The 17,149-nt window shown below is 39.9% G+C and overlaps 1 protein-coding gene across 3 annotated transcripts; it reads left to right on the top strand.

Annotated features, from left to right (window-relative positions):
- The first annotated feature begins 12,588 nt into the window (after positions 1–12,588).
- Positions 12,589–15,958, top strand: LOC131325154 (B-box zinc finger protein 21-like). 3 transcript variants are annotated; one of them, XM_058357242.1, is made up of 3 exons: positions 12,589–13,097; positions 14,660–15,076; positions 15,512–15,958. In XM_058357242.1, the coding sequence occupies exons 1-3, from the start codon at positions 12,906–12,908 to the stop codon at positions 15,563–15,565; spliced, it is 663 nt and encodes a 220-aa protein (XP_058213225.1). In that variant the 5' UTR covers positions 12,589–12,905; the 3' UTR covers positions 15,566–15,958. The 3 variants fall into 3 exon arrangements, with proteins under 3 accessions (XP_058213225.1, XP_058213224.1, XP_058213226.1); XM_058357243.1 differs by having other exon boundaries at positions 12,590–13,097; positions 14,660–15,071; XM_058357241.1 differs by having other exon boundaries at positions 14,660–15,958.
- Positions 15,959–17,149: the final 1,191 nt, after the last annotated feature.

Here is a 17,149-nt window from a genome sequence, read left to right as displayed (position 1 = left end):
GATCCCTGCACGAATAACCCGTGACGCGCACCCGGTTAACTAGTTTCCGAATCAGTTTTTCAAATTGCCGCCCATTTTTCTGAGCGCGCGAGACCTCTCCTTGGGTCTTTATTCACAAACCCATTTGTGTGCAAAGTCATTTAAAGTGGATAGAAGTTTTGCGACTTGGCAATGTGGAACTAGAGAAAAATACAATGTTTTACAAATACAAACCAAAGTTCCAACAGATTGTAGCCTCTGGAGCAAAGTCAAGTCACTAGATCTAAGTTCACGCCGCCTGTATACTGTCCCGAAACGCCACTGAAGATGGGTGAAAGGATGGAGGGCCGAAGGAAAAGTAAGGAGGGCAGAAATCCTTCAAGAAAGAGTACGTGGAATAGAGGTGGTATTGAGGAGAGGAGTGAAGGAGGCGAGGAAGGAGGAGGGGGAGGTGGGATGGCAACCGCCCCGCCCCACCTAGCAAAATCCTAGTCGGACCAGCACCCAATCATAGTTTTACGTAACCTCATGCACTTTAATTGTTTATAACTTGTCCTTTACTTCATTTTCACAAATTGAGAACGGTAATTAAGTTGTCTATTAAAATTGACGAGTTAGGATACCAAATAGTTAAAAGACCACAGTTTATAGTGCGGTTGATTCGTTATCCCGTCTTTTAAAGAAAAGATCCTGAATTCGAATCTTCATAGAGGTAGAGGATGTGCTCGACTCTCTTTGCAATTACTAACAATCCTCTCGTATGGACTATGGTATACCAAATAGCTTGACGGATAGATTTTCCTCCAAAACCCATCACAATTGGAGCAAATTGTTCTTAGAGACATCCTACAAGCCTTCTATCATTGCAAACCCACTTCTATATCAGCCCTTGGGGCCCCATATCTTCAAAGGAATTTTGTGGGATGAGGGTGCAGAGCTTGACCCATGCATGTGAAAGTTAGACATATCTAGGAGACTTTTACAGTGGTATCATGAAATTTTTCTTCCATGCCCCACAATGGTATTGAGGTATGGATCTCTTCATAAATATGAATTTTTAGATTAGAAAATGGATAAATTTCAACTATTAGATCAAAATTACTCATAAAAATAGGTGGTTTTATGATTTTCCCGAAAAAAAATTCAATTTTACTTTCCACACAAACTGGCTTTACATACCATTTATTATGACCACGCTTACCACAATGTATACCCATACTTACCACCATGTATGGCCACACTTACTGTAAAGACCCGTATTTTAGGCCTATATTTTTTTTTATATAATTGTACGGCTTGTCGAGATAAACGGTGTGGATATATGGAATGGCGTATTTGTGGAAGGATATAAAGGTAAATAGATGAGAGTTGCATGTGTGAGTGTGTGGTGTGAGGGCATGGGATTATTTCCCTCACCTCTATTATTCCCAGGGAACATCTTTCCCCTTTTCATTTTTTTTTTTTTCTTCTTCTTTCTCTCGGCTGTCTCTCTCTCGGCTCTCCCTCTCTCTCGACACACACACTCTCTTTTTCCCTCTCCAACCCGGACTCAAAACCCATGGTAAATAACCTCCAAACCTTCATCCATTCACGTTGTTGAGCTTGAAATTTCGTGGGTTTCGCTCGGAGGAGGAGATTCGGTTGATTTTGAAGTTTTCGGAGTCTAGGGCTTGATCAATCGCTTGGGTTTCGATCGAATCACTTGAGGTAGGGAATTCTACCTCTCTTTATATGTTTTATGAGTGATTTAGTGCATAAATCGTGCTTGTAATGTTGTGTTTGAGTTTGGATTGAAAATTCGTAGTTGCTGTCAGAATTGTCTGTTTTTCCTGGTTTCCTACCGGTAGGCCCGTCCCTTCTACCGGTAGAACGTTGTTACTTTACCAGAAAATCGATTCCCTACCGGTAGGAACTCTTCACCTACCGGTAGAACGATTGAGAAATTCCTTCGTAACCAGCTCAAACGTACAGCAGCAGCTCAAAAGCTGCTCAACGTATCGAACTTCTACCGGTAGGGATTCCTTACCTACCGGTAGGTCAAGCACAAATTTGAACGTTGGCCTTTCTGTTCCCAAGTTCTACCGGTAGGACTTGCTTGCCTACCGGTAGGTTACGTGAATTGGAGTTTCTACCGGTAGGACTTGTTCACCTACTGGTAGGTCTAGGTTTTACCGGAATGTTAGCCTTTCTGTTTTCAAGTTCTACCGGTAGGACTTGCTTGCCTACCGGTAGGAGACTAGAAGTTTCACCTGCTTTCACCTGCTTATTTGAGCTGCTGCAGTATCTTTCAGCTGCTTCCCTATATCCTTCAACTCGTATGTCGAAGCTTTTCTTTGACTCTTATGAGTTTGTTTACGCATCATTCCAAGTGTTTTGGTGAGTATTACTCGTTCCTCACTTAGAGTGGCATTCAATGGACTAGAGTGAACATGTCTAGGGATTTGATGAGTAGTTTTGCAATCCGTTTTCTCTCTTAACTCGTAAGATTCTTAGATTCCCACAGTGCATGCTTTTACAGACTCCGAGTATAGAAACTAGATAATCGGGCATCGTAGAGTCTAGTCGTGGGTTGATATGTGGTATGCGAAGGTACGGGGGTGTACTTAGGGGTACGGTGAGGACGTGTGTATTTGAGTATATGCGATATGGTAGATTGTTGGTCTTATAATACCATGCGATTGATTAAATGGTCTTTGGATTTAATTGAATGAATGGATGTTTGTGAAATGGGAAGCGGAATGAAAGTGAATAACTAATGGACAGAGTATTGTAGGAATTTATGTATGGGCTTAGTACGTCATGTAAGATGCGGGTATGTAAACAAAAGAGGAGGCATGAACATGTATATTTGTGGAGTCACATAATGACTAATTAAAATTCAGTGGTATAACCGTTAAAGGGATGATGAAATTGATTATGAAATGATGTCGATTGTGAAAAGTGTGAAAGGTGACCCAAGTGGTCGTTATTGAGGGAAAAGACTCGGGGTGACCCTGCGCTCGAGGGAACTAGACCCGAGGTGACCCAACTGATTCATATTATTGGAGGAAAAGACTTGGGGTGACCCTGCGCTCGAGGGAACTAGACCCAAGGTGACCCCACCTGATTATTGTTATTGAGGGAAAAGACTCGGGGTGACCCTGCGCTCGAGGGAACTAGACCCGAGGTGACCCTAGTGATTATTTGATGGGAAATACCGGATTAAAGGAAAAGAAAGGTGTTGCAATTAAGGGATTTAATGAAGATCAATGTGGACACGAGAAAGATTGTACTACCATACGAAGAATAATAAGATATTTTGATTTGATTATAGACAAATGTGGGATGACGTGAGTTTAATAACGTAACTAGTTAAAGAAGTAAACGGATAGTGACATTGATCTGAAGTCTAGGACTCTTAGGCGATAATACGCAGCTTGTTGGTAGTCATTTGTGGTATAGGCGTATCTGTCAGCACTCATCCATTCTCGGTGCATGGTTCATTCAAATTACATATAGCTTGAGTTTAGAATTTTCTACTGGGCTAGTGTAGCTCAACCAAATCTTTCTTTTCAGGTTCTGATGCCGGGCAAATTATTGCATGCATTGTGTGCTTGACAGTAAAAGACTTTTGGAAGCTGACTTCACTGGTTATTTCGTCATCTTTGTGAAGATCTCATTTTGTTAAAGGTGGTTTTGTAACTAATTATTACTGAATTTTCTTTTGACTAAAGTTGTAATTATCTAAACTTAAGGACTTGTTTGTAAATTAAACAGGTGGGAAACTCATTTGGGTAACGTATATGATATGCGAGGTTTCTCTTTTATTGAAATGTATTACTTTATTATGTTGAAAATCGAGGGCGTGACAACTTGGTATCAAAGCATAAGTTTAGAATACCTCGAGACCGTGGGGAGACTTTTAGTCTCATGGGTTCAAACATTGCTGCATCTTTTTACAAAATCACATGTGTGCTTGCATGAAGAGTCGGTATGTCGATGTGACATTGCATATATATATATATCACAATAGAGTGGCGCAAAGTTGTTGACTTCGGTTGGAAAGGTTGGAGAGTTGTAGCACATAATTAGGTGGCTAATGTTGATGATTTCATTTGTTATGCTTCCATAGTAGGATGTCTTCGAGACGTGGAGATAGGTGTGGTGAGACCGGGGATCGTGAGCACCAGGGCTGTAGTGCAACGGGGAGAATGAAGCGAGCCAATGTACCAGGGATGAAGCGATGTTTCCTGAGATCGTTGAGTGTGCGAAGAGTGTTGACATTCTGGAAGGTGCGCAAGGTGGTGTGAATGTGGGAGAAACTAGGCATCGAGTCGTTAGCACCAGATCATCTTCAGAGAGTGTTGAGGGTTCAAAAAGGAAGAAACCTAGAGTATCAAATCACTTTACTCAGGACCAGCAGGGCTTTAAGCCACCTCTTTATATCGGGACTCCAAGAGCTCTTCTCAAGTGTCAGACTATGTGTTATCGATGTCGTCAGTTTGGCCATATTCGTTCTCAATGTCCACGGCGTGGGGGATCTTGTTATACTTGCGATGAACGTGGCCACATGGCAAGGAATTGTCCTCGGGGATTGGGAGTACATGGTGAGTCGAGCTCAATGCAGCAGGAAACACATACGTCGAAACAACAACAGATGCAGTTCCGCCGCTAAACTACCACCCCCCCCCCTTATTCTCTAACTCTTAGAAGCGTCACTTGTTTGAGGTATCATTTATTCCTAGTTGTTCTACTCGTTCTCTACAATACTTTTGATTTGGAAGCATTTCACTCATTGAGAATCCTATTCTTATCCATGTTTGGGATAGAAATAAGAAATCTTGGTCCACGCGTGTTGAGAAATCTCGATAGATCATATTTGCCGAGATTAGAGGTTAATCATTCCATATTGAAGTGTTGTCCTTGACCTCTTTAAATTGCTTATATCGAGATTTGGTTTGATTTGGACAGGGATTGTTCGTATCCATAATGAGTGGTGACATCTCAAATGTGATTTTAGAAGAGTTGTTTCTTTTATTACCATCTTTCATTGGCCAAGCTGAATATTGTTAGAATTGTATCGTAATTTATTCTTCCGTGTAGTCCAGCGTGTAGATGACCTGTTATAATTCTTAGTATTTGAGTCAATTATCATGCGATCCCTTCCTAGCTTTTCTTGGGCATATTTAAATTCTTGTAGCGAAGTATCTTATGACACTGTTGCTATCAAATTTGACAAATGTTCCTCGTTCCCTATTCAAGGTCTTATTTTGACATTACCCTGCTTGAGATAAATTTTCATTGGTCAGTTTGGATTTCCTTGATGCAATTACCATTTTCGTCGTTTGCTTGTAACCGTTATTCCATATAAGTATTTAATTTGCAACATCAATCTATTGAACCCAACCTTTGGCTATGTACCGTATGAAATACAAATTTGTTAGCATTATCAAAATTTAGACCTTGTTCCCATTATTGCCTGCTTAGGCCATCATCCATTTTGGTCCCATGACTAAGAAGTCATATGATTTGAACTCACATCCGCTTTGTATCTATTTGTTTGCCCTTGCCTATTCGGTTGGTTCGAATTTCCATGGTTGGAGTCAATCTTGTGGTGACATACCTATTGATGTCTATTCATTGACACCGTTCAATACAAATTCAATTGTGGAAATTACTTTAAGTGTTATTTTACTCTGTCGTGGTTCCTTGACTTTGGAGGCACATGACTCATTCTGTAACACTCAGCCTTAACTTGTTGGAAGGTCTTACCCTTCCCGGTATTGGACAAATTTTTGATCTTGTATCAGTTAACTTACTAGAGATTTGTTTCACTTCTTGTATTTATCCTTAATATCGACATCGTTCAGTTGCTAAAGGTTATTCACTGACTCTGTTGACTCGAAAAGCAATAAGAAAGTTATGATCAGTCATTTCAAATTTCTTGGGTTGTCATAAAAAGGTATTTTGAATTGTTGCCAAACCGTCCTGAAGATTCCACGTGTTCTTTGAATTTCGGATGCCTCGTTACCATTCTTCCAATTCTTGATTGACACTACTTGAGTTTTGTAGCTTATTCGTTTCGTTTGAGATGACAAATCGAATCCTTCTCATGATATAGAATCACCCAACCTAGAATGAAAATTTTGTGCGACTTTTAGAAGAACTGGCTTGTGTTATGGACCCGCTAAAACAATTAATTCGATTCGCCAACGATATTTGGAAGCTCGAGGGAGAATGACCGAAAAGAGAAAGGTAAAGATCGTCAAAGATTGCTAACTGCGGAGGGCCGACCAAAGGATTGTGTTGACTGTCAACGTCACCCAATGTTATTTGAAGAAGGGAAATCATGAACTTCGTAAAGCATAGTTGCGTTGGGGTTTGTCTCGTTTTGGGCAGAAAGGAAGCGTTCACCGTAAGAAAGATAGTTTAAGTGTCGGACACTATGTGCATGTTTTGGGATACCCAGGCGACAACCGGTGAAATCCACTTGGAAGAGGCGCTTGATCACCGCCCATTCTAGATGGAAGTCTCGGGAAGTCAATTGGATTATCCGGTTATACTTAGGAGGTAAGATCTCTATAGTGAGATAGATAATTGTGTATAGGATTTGTATAATAAAGAAAAGTTTAGAAACTGTGAACCGTTTGACGTTGCCGCCTAACTTTTTCAAAATATATGACGCATTCTGTATACGGAGATTGAGGAGGTATGAAATAAATCCATTGCATGTGTTAGAAAGGTCCGAAATTGAATTAGAAGTTCAAGTGTCCTATGATGAGAAACCGATGCGTACCTTAGACTCGCGTAGTCCATTGTTGAAAGGTAAGCTGATGTTGTTAGTGCATGGTTACGTGGAAATGGGGGTACGAAGTTCGAAAGATATACGTGTGTTTGTTGTGGTCTGCTTGATATGAATCTAGACGTAGACTTCGATGGTTATTGAATTGTTGTATAATGGATAGTGTTACAGTTGGAGTATGTTGATGTGATGCTTGGCATGATTAGGCTTGCCTTATCTAATTTCGAGGACGAAATTTCTTTAAGGAGGGTAGGGTGTAAAGACCCGTATTTTAGGCCTATATTTTTTTTTATATAATTGTACGGCTTGTCGAGATAAACGGTGTGGATATATGGAATGGCGTATTTGTGGAAGGATATAAAGGTAAATAGATGAGAGTTGCATGTGTGAGTGTGTGGTGTGAGGGCATGGGATTATTTCCCTCACCTCTATTATTCCCAGGGAACATCTTTCCCCTTTTCATTTTTTTTTTTTTTTCTTCTTCTTTCTCTCGGCTGTCTCTCTCTCGGCTCTCCCTCTCTCTCGACACACACACTCTCTTTTTCCCTCTCCAACCCGGACTCAAAACCCATGGTAAATAACCTCCAAACCTTCATCCATTCACGTTGTTGAGCTTGAAATTTCGTGGGTTTCGCTCGGAGGAGGAGATTCGGTTGATTTTGAAGTTTTCGGAGTCTAGGGCTTGATCAATCGCTTGGGTTTCGATCGAATCACTTGAGGTAGGGAATTCTACCTCTCTTTATATGTTTTATGAGTGATTTAGTGCATAAATCGTGCTTGTAATGTTGTGTTTGAGTTTGGATTGAAAATTCGTAGTTGCTGTCAGAATTGTCTGTTTTTCCTGGTTTCCTACCGGTAGGCCCGTCCCTTCTACCGGTAGAACGTTGTTACTTTACCAGAAAATCGATTCCCTACCGGTAGGAACTCTTCACCTACCGGTAGAACGATTGAGAAATTCCTTCGTAACCAGCTCAAACGTACAGCAGCAGCTCAAAAGCTGCTCAACGTATCGAACTTCTACCGGTAGGGATTCCTTACCTACCGGTAGGTCAAGCACAAATTTGAACGTTGGCCTTTCTGTTCCCAAGTTCTACCGGTAGGACTTGCTTGCCTACCGGTAGGTTACGTGAATTGGAGTTTCTACCGGTAGGACTTGTTCACCTACCGGTAGGTCTAGGTTTTACCGGAATGTTAGCCTTTCTGTTTTCAAGTTCTACCGGTAGGACTTGCTTGCCTACCGGTAGGAGACTAGAAGTTTCACCTGCTTTCACCTGCTTATTTGAGCTGCTGCAGTATCTTTCAGCTGCTTCCCTATATCCTTCAACTCGTATGTCGAAGCTTTTCTTTGACTCTTATGAGTTTGTTTACGCATCATTCCAAGTGTTTTGGTGAGTATTACTCGTTCCTCACTTAGAGTGGCATTCAATGGACTAGAGTGAACATGTCTAGGGATTTGATGAGTAGTTTTGCAATCCGTTTTCTCTCTTAACTCGTAAGATTCTTAGATTCCCACAGTGCATGCTTTTACAGACTCCGAGTATAGAAACTAGATAATCGGGCATCGTAGAGTCTAGTCGTGGGTTGATATGTGGTATGCGAAGGTACGGGGGTGTACTTAGGGGTACGGTGAGGACGTGTGTATTTGAGTATATGCGATATGGTAGATTGTTGGTCTTATAATACCATGCGATTGATTAAATGGTCTTTGGATTTAATTGAATGAATGGATGTTTGTGAAATGGGAAGCGGAATGAAAGTGAATAACTAATGGACAGAGTATTGTAGGAATTTATGTATGGGCTTAGTACGTCATGTAAGATGCGGGTATGTAAACAAAAGAGGAGGCATGAACATGTATATTTGTGGAGTCACATAATGACTAATTAAAATTCAGTGGTATAACCGTTAAAGGGATGATGAAATTGATTATGAAATGATGTCGATTGTGAAAAGTGTGAAAGGTGACCCAAGTGGTCGTTATTGAGGGAAAAGACTCGGGGTGACCCTGCGCTCGAGGGAACTAGACCCGAGGTGACCCAACTGATTCATATTATTGGAGGAAAAGACTTGGGGTGACCCTGCGCTCGAGGGAACTAGACCCAAGGTGACCCCACCTGATTATTGTTATTGAGGGAAAAGACTCGGGGTGACCCTGCGCTCGAGGGAACTAGACCCGAGGTGACCCTAGTGATTATTTGATGGGAAATACCGGATTAAAGGAAAAGAAAGGTGTTGCAATTAAGGGATTTAATGAAGATCAATGTGGACACGAGAAAGATTGTACTACCATACGAAGAATAATAAGATATTTTGATTTGATTATAGACAAATGTGGGATGACGTGAGTTTAATAACGTAACTAGTTAAAGAAGTAAACGGATAGTGACATTGATCTGAAGTCTAGGACTCTTAGGCGATAATACGCAGCTTGTTGGTAGTCATTTGTGGTATAGGCGTATCTGTCAGCACTCATCCATTCTCGGTGCATGGTTCATTCAAATTACATATAGCTTGAGTTTAGAATTTTCTACTGGGCTAGTGTAGCTCAACCAAATCTTTCTTTTCAGGTTCTGATGCCGGGCAAATTATTGCATGCATTGTGTGCTTGACAGTAAAAGACTTTTGGAAGCTGACTTCACTGGTTATTTCGTCATCTTTGTGAAGATCTCATTTTGTTAAAGGTGGTTTTGTAACTAATTATTACTGAATTTTCTTTTGACTAAAGTTGTAATTATCTAAACTTAAGGACTTGTTTGTAAATTAAACAGGTGGGAAACTCATTTGGGTAACGTATATGATATGCGAGGTTTCTCTTTTATTGAAATGTATTACTTTATTATGTTGAAAATCGAGGGCGTGACACTTACCATGAGTATGATTGAACCAATAGGCAATAGTTGAGCTTGAAAAACAGAAATCCAACGATTGAGGGAAAATGGAGACATGAATGCCCCCAAATCGGACTAGAGCGTCATATATAGCCGAATCCGGTATCATGTGACTATAGATTTTAAAAACCTATTATGCTCAATAAATCTCATACTCCTAATTGGTTTTGTCCACTAAGTTTACTTCACACTATCTTTTTGATCCAAGTAGCCATGCTCCAATGTGAGAAGCATTCCAAATGTACAAACTAAATTGCATTATTCCTTCCTTATCATTATGCAAGATGCCTACAACTTGCGGGACCACTAGACTTTATCGGAGACCTGTAGTTTAGAGGTGTACTACAAAGTAATAGTGCGTGATTCGAGTCATTCATCTCTAAGTTAATAGTTCAGACTTCAGATTTTAAACAACATTCTATATGTAAGATATATATTTATCTTACCTGTTAGATATTTTTAATAGGTCCGGATCATTAAAAACATGTTTAGATGGTTCAAATTGCGCAATATAATCCTAACAAGGGGTGAACTACAGGGTCCCCATTCTCTACTCTTGCATACCATTACACTCTTGGCAAGATTCTCAAGATATCATCCATATCTCTACGAGGAAAAAGTGTTTCTTGTCCTGTAGTCTACTTTGACCACTTCCTTCTTCTTCTTCTTATCAGAAAAAATGCCTGAAAGGCTTTCATTGAAAATTGAAGCAACACGAAGGCTAAACAAGAACCGAGTCCGGAGCCCTAGATTGGGTCCCCAACTATTTTTTCTAGTATCACCATCTCTTGCTTTCCAACTCCCATTTGAACATGGACCACCGGAGGTCCTCTCAAGCACACGGTCGCGAGTTGAAATCCCGCTTGCGGGTAGCAGTTCTTGTGCACTAGATGTTGTGTATTGGGCATTATCTGTCTATTTTGTAGCTAGGTGGGGATGTGGTGAGGGACTACCGTCCTATAGATACAAAAGAAAATGTGTTTTGTTAATGGAATTTGCCAACCAAAAAGGAGCACCGCTTTTTAGAACTAACAACAATGATCAAAAGAACCGAAACCAGTCGATTGTTTGATTCCTATCCATATTGGGAAAGTTCATAGCCCATAAGTTCATACTTTCACTTCTTCCAAACTTGACTGATAATTTCAGTAATTTCAGTTTCCAGTTGCTAACGTGTCGGGCTGAGCGCAAATTTAATAAGTCATCTAAAATGTGTGCGCATGCATAAAAAGAAATGAAAATGCGAGTGCAAAAGCTTCTTTTCAAAATATATCAAACTTTTAAAATTCACGATTGCAAGTAAATAATTTGAAATCAGATTAAATAGCAGATAAATATAGGAAAAAGATTTGTGTACTCTACTTATTTATTTATGCACTCCGAAACTTGTCTTCTACTGCGTTTCGGGAGTTGTGTTTATGTGTAATTTTAATCACTAAATAAAAAGTTTCGTAGTACGTTTACAAAATAATGGAGTGTAAAAATCATTATCGTAAATGTATTTCGTAATATAATTGATGTTCTTAACGATTTTTGAAAATGTATAATGGAGTAGTTATAACTTATAACCAAAAGACAATCCTCTCCCATAAATGAAAGCCAGCATATATCTCCCATACAGCCGTGCCCACCAAATCCAGACAAGACAAATGACTATGGGTAGGAGTACGTACACTGGATTGTGTTCATCTCGAGCTCTTACATTAATGATTGGAGCTATTCAATTTGTTTAAAATATCTTTTTGAGAGTTGTCACAACAAATCAGCTCATTAGAACAGTATTAAGGTCTTAGTAAACTCATTCATTCTTTTGTTCCCTACAAAACATATTTTAAACAAACTAAACGGCTCTTGTCATTTTTTCTTAATCACGAGATAGGTCTGATACAATCCAGTGTACATTTTCTCTTCACCAAATGGTGTCTCCCTAGTTTTTTTAATTCCCCCCCTCAAGTACTAATTTGGCCTTATAGTGCTCATGAACATACATATTCAGAAAGAGACACGTGAGAATTTTATTTTAGAACTCATCTATACGAGTCAGCTTACGCGCATGATTTTTAGGCACCAATTCCACATTCTACTAGTGGGGGACCCAATATAGCTGAAGCAAATGCCCCCTATGGAGTAGCCCTAAATGAATTGATAGCACCTATTCAACTAATAAGTTTTGTATCTGAGACCTTTTTTTTTTTCTTAATCTGAAAAAATCCTAATCAATTATCCTAGGGATCTAATAAATTTTTTAAACTATCAACTGAGTTATTCTAAACTATCAACTGAGTTATATAGGAGGCATCTTCCATCTTCTCAACATATGAACCCGAGAAAAATATCATCATAGCCTATAGTTTAACCTGGCACCTTAGAAATGAGCAAACTCCAAAATCTCGTATCTTATGGTTAAGATACGTCTAATCTTGAGACAGATAAAGACGTGGTTCCCAGACTCATTGATGATTGAAGAACGACCTTCAATATATACGTATGTGTGTCCAAAAAGTGTTTTCTAATTGGGCCAAGTTGTTCGATCGTTGCGCCCACCTTGTGCCTGTCATTCCCATGCATCCAAGAGGAGAGAGAAAATTGAAGAGGGAGAGAGAGAGAGACAGCGCGCACCATGGCTTCCCTCCAGAATTTTGTTTTGAGTTAGTAGAAAGAGAGAAACTTTATTACGAGCTTTCCATGAATAAACGTTTACGGAGTCAAATCGCACAAGTTGAAAGTGTATTAGACGGTTCGAATTTTAAAAAAACTATTTACACGACTCTCGCGAATAATTTTTTTAAAATCCAAACTGCCTAATGACGAAACAGACAGCTGAGATCGTGTAGCTTCGTAAAGGACTTATTCACAGCTCCTCTGTGAATAAGCCAATCTCCAGTAAAAAAGAGTTGATAAGAACTGCAAACCCCATACTACTCCTAGTTCATACCATAACCCCTGCTACCCATATGCCCATAACCCCTACTACCCATGAGAGAGAGAGAGAGAGAGAGAGAGAGAGAGAGAGAGATGGCTTCCCTCCAGAATTTTCTTTTGAGCCAGTAAAAGAGTTACTAAGACCTGCAACCCCCTACTCCTCCAACCATCCCCCTACTACCCATATGCCCATAAGACTTCGTCTTCTTCCTCGTTAACTTCCACACCATACCCGTCCCTTTATATCTCTCAAAAGCCAAGTTAGCCAACAGCAAATAGTGACAATTGGAAACCCAATTGATCATCAAAAGTCTAGAGAGAGAGAGAGAGAGAGGATGAAGATCCAGTGCGACGTGTGTTCGAAGGAAGAGGCCTCTGTCTTTTGCTCCGCCGATGAAGCCACCTTGTGCGTCGGTTGTGACCGTCGAGTCCACCACGCGAACAAGCTTGCCAGCAAACACATGAGATTCTCTCTCCAACTCCCTTCTTCTTCTTCCGATGAATCCCCTCGTTGTGATGTCTGCCAGGTGTTTTATCTTTGAGCAATGCTAGAAACGCAACTTTCAAACACACCGACTAGCTACTGCGGAACAATTGCATTTAGAGCCGCTTGATGCACGTCGGCCCGTATATATCCAACGACTTCGAATATAATTATGTCCGAAAATCGTGTTCCTAAACTTTTTGCTATTATCTTTTGCTACAAACAGCCTCATTCTTTTATATTAGAGCATCTCCGGCTTTTACTCAAGTTTTTCATTCATATTTGGGTGAAAAAATCTGGGTAAAAGAGTCTCAAGCACTCAAATGGACAAAACCAAATTTAAACATAAAATTTGAGTAAATGGTTCCTTAATAGCATGGTTAAAAATTTGTTAGAATATATTTGAGGGAAACTCGAAGACTGGGGTGAGCTTAGGAATTTTAATTCAAATTTTGATTCTGAGTTCAAGAACAGTTATACAGTCACCAAAAAGTCAGGAACAAAACTTTCGGACACAACTCTGCTAGGAGCCGTCCAACACGTGCATCGATCAGCTCTGGATGTAGTTCTAGAGTTATGTTTTAAAGTTGTGGGGCTATAAACTAGCCAAAAACTTGAACTTGGGGCCTTAACGAACCGAGCTTAAATATTTACTAAATGAGTCTCTTTAATTAAGTCAAACCTTCCTTAACGAGCCAAGCTCCATTACCGAGCCGATAACTCGAGCTCGGGAGCTACTTGGTTCATGTGCAGCCCTAGGTCCTAGCATTAGACTCTCCTACTGTCCTTACGGTGAAGTTAGTTGCAACCTCTTATTTTCTCCATTAGCCTATTAAAAATTTTCAAATAATTACAACATGAGCCCCTAATGCAAAATGTCCTACTTGCCTTTCTGGTATATACTTCGGTAACTAACTGTCGAAAACATATATATATTTCGGTAACTAACTGTTGAAAATACATATATAATTTGGTAATTAACTGCCAAATTTTGGTATATACTTCGGTATTAGGTTACCAAAAATTTATTTGACAATATTATATTACTGAAGATTATAAAAGTCTTATATATATATACACACACACACACACACATTTCGGTAATTGATTGCCGAAAATATATAAACATTTCAGTAACTAACTGTCAAAATTATTTAAATATTACAGTATTCAAATGTCGAAAACATTACATTTTTTCGGACCTGAAACGCCGAAAATCTGGTTCAAAAAATTGAAAATTCTGTGTCGAAAAAAACACAGTGCTCGATCGGCTCTCAAGTGGGTTTCGTTTTGAGAGAGAGAGAGTAACCTTGAAGAGAGGAGGGGAGGGAGTGGTGGTGATAGGGCAGTGTTCGTAGCTTTGGTGGTGGTAGCTATGGAGATTTGGTGTTTTGGGAGGAGAGGGGTATAATAGGAAGATTTGGGGAAATTAATGGGTTATATGGAGTAAATAAAAGGAAATTAATAGGTTATATGAAGTAAATGAAAAAGTGGGCTAATGGAGAAAATGAAGGGTTGCGAATAGCCGCTCCTAATTTTTGTGTTTCGAATAATTTTTCTGTAACATTTTTAATATAGTTTACAATATCGCATCCTGCTTAATAGGAGAAACGAGCCATTCTGTTCTGCCAAGAAGATAGAGCAATGCTCTGCACAGAATGCGACATTCCAATACACAAAGCAAACGAACTCACCGAAAAACACAACCGATTTCTTCTCACCGGTGCGAGGCTCTCAGCATCTTCTTCTTCTTCTTCCAATGTGGGTGATTTTGCCACTGATTCGCCGATATTCAAGAGCTCTGTTTCGAACAGACAGTCTAAACCAAGTTCATATCGCAAGGGTCCATCATCTTCTACGTCATCGCATTGCAGAGCTGATATGGATTGTTGCCCCAGCCAAGAGAATTCGGCGTCACTGTCAAATACAAGTAGCATATCGGAGTACTTGATGGAGACATTGCCCGGATGGCGCGTCGATGATTTCCTTGATCCTTCTTGTTCTCACCCTGGTCTCTGTAAGGTTTGCAGTAAACTCGGCACCTTAATTACTAGAACACAAACGGCACACATACGCATGCACCATGGGAAATGAGTTTCATGGATCAAGAATCATGTATCGTACCAGAGCTCTTTTGGCAGTGGATAACTTGGGTATGCGTGAAAAGTTTATTGAAATCATAAGGAAAGGTATGGACAAAAGTTACAAGGATACAAAAGCGTGGAGAACTGTATTGAAATTCTAACATTTTCTACTCAAGGATAGCTTGAGCGTATGTGTGAAATGTGTATAGGCAATAGTAAAAGCATGCATGGGTAACATTTTTTTGCATTTTCAGCACGTTAACTGTTCACCCCAACCAATTAGGTCATGCTTCGCTTGACCCGATGCACGTACATGTGTATAAATCTAACTTTCCTGTCATCTTCGCTAACGTTATCCAAATTTGGGGTGCAGTTGCTGGATTGCGATCTTGAAAGCATCTTGTACCCTTTTTACATTGGAAGATAAGGCCATCTGGGTACCTCATGCTCCAATCCAATCTTCTCATATTCCTCTGGGTCTGACCCAAACTAGCGCACTGGATGTGGCTGCTCAACGGTGTTGAAAAGGCACAAGAGGTTTGGAAAATTGGCAGGAAGTGGAATGAAGATGGCCTCACAGTTCCCCAGATCCGCCCTCCTCTCAAGAGATCAAGAAATTTCTTGTAGAAACATATGAGAAGGTTAACTGTTTCTTCAAACTGTAATTTGGATCATTTCTGTTGCTGTGCCTGTGTGGCTTCGCGGCTTGTTTGGGGCTCGGACATTGTTAATGTTTCTAATACTTTTTACCCTTTAGATCGCTAGTTGTCTTTCGCAGAATCTCTTTGTACATAAATTAATATCAGGAATTTTTCGCGCATTTTGTTTTTACCGTTAGTTTTGTTCATATAAAAGTCCATAGTGTCTTCTTTCCCCTTCTAGTATTGTGGCCTACTACTCTACATACCAGCGAAACAGAATTGTGCTCATAACCTTACGAACCACCCCAATATCCGTAGAGAGACCCAAGCACCTACGATGAGACCGAAGCTTCAGAGTTAAGACTCACTGCCTGCTCTACATGCTAGAGAGTAAGTTCAGCTTGATCGAACGGCTACAAGAACTCAAACCAAATAATTAAGCAAGGAAATTTAAGCACCTACAATAGATGATAGAATCAACTAATTGGAGAAATCATCTGTTTTTACTGCTACTTATATCTTTCTATTTGTTCTGTATTTTGTTTGAACTGTAACAAGGAGCGCAGCATTCGAAGAAAAGGTGCATCTCGCAGCGGTAAATGTGCAGAGGTCTAGGATTGTTTCTCAAGAAAATCAAATCGGAAAATTAGCCTTTAGAGGTGTTTGTTAATGAAGAAAGAATACTTTAATAAGATGAAGGTAGAATAGAGAGCCACTTAACCCGAGAAAAAAAAAGGGAGGTCAGAATAGAGAGCATGATGTGGCGTACATCTAAAAATGTGAATAGCAAAAATAGAAAACCGACTTTAAAATTTGTTCAAGCTCATGTAAATGCACTAACCATACACCATTTTGGGTAGGATGTGACTTTTACACCATTTTGGGTGGGATGTGACTTTAAAACTTGTTGAAGCTGACATAGATGCGACTGTACACCATTTTGGGTACGATGTAACACTCGTCGAAAACATAATGGTCTTTTGCCTAGGTAGGCTGGGTTCATATAACAACAGAACCCATGTATGTGCACAGAGAGGGCAGATCTAAAGATCCAATTCAATTTATGTGCTACTTCATAAGAGATTATTTTCTTCTTTAACATAACAAGTCAGTCTTAGGAAACATTGATACCCCAACACATTTGATAAGCAGAAGCATTTGATAAGCAGAAATCACATCGGGGATTAGCTCAGTGAGGATTGGCAGTGTCATTGCTCATGGTTGACTCTTATACACATACAAACACCAGAGCAAACCCATCCTCTATAACTCCATTCCAGAGCAATTGGTGGACCAACCCATCCTCCAAAAGTTTCTCTATTTGAAATGATGAGCATTTGATCATCTACTTTTTAAGATGGACAAATATA

Source organism: Rhododendron vialii, chromosome 5a (genome assembly GCF_030253575.1).
Source record: "Rhododendron vialii isolate Sample 1 chromosome 5a, ASM3025357v1".
NCBI lineage: Eukaryota > Viridiplantae > Streptophyta > Magnoliopsida > Ericales > Ericaceae > Rhododendron > Rhododendron vialii.
Note: the sequence above shows the minus strand (reverse complement) of the source record. Positions and strands in the feature narration are given on the sequence as shown.

What these genes read in the sequence shown, in the direction of transcription:
- LOC131325154 (XM_058357241.1), top strand. Translation starts at nt 12,906, where the DNA reads ATGAAGATCCAGTGCGACGTGTGTTCGAAGGAAGAGGCCTCTGTCTTT. An exon ending in CTCGTTGTGATGTCTGCCAG is followed by an intron (nt 13,098 to 14,659) that starts GTGTTTTATCTT and finishes CCTGCTTAATAG; the next exon opens with GAGAAACGAGCCATTCTGTT.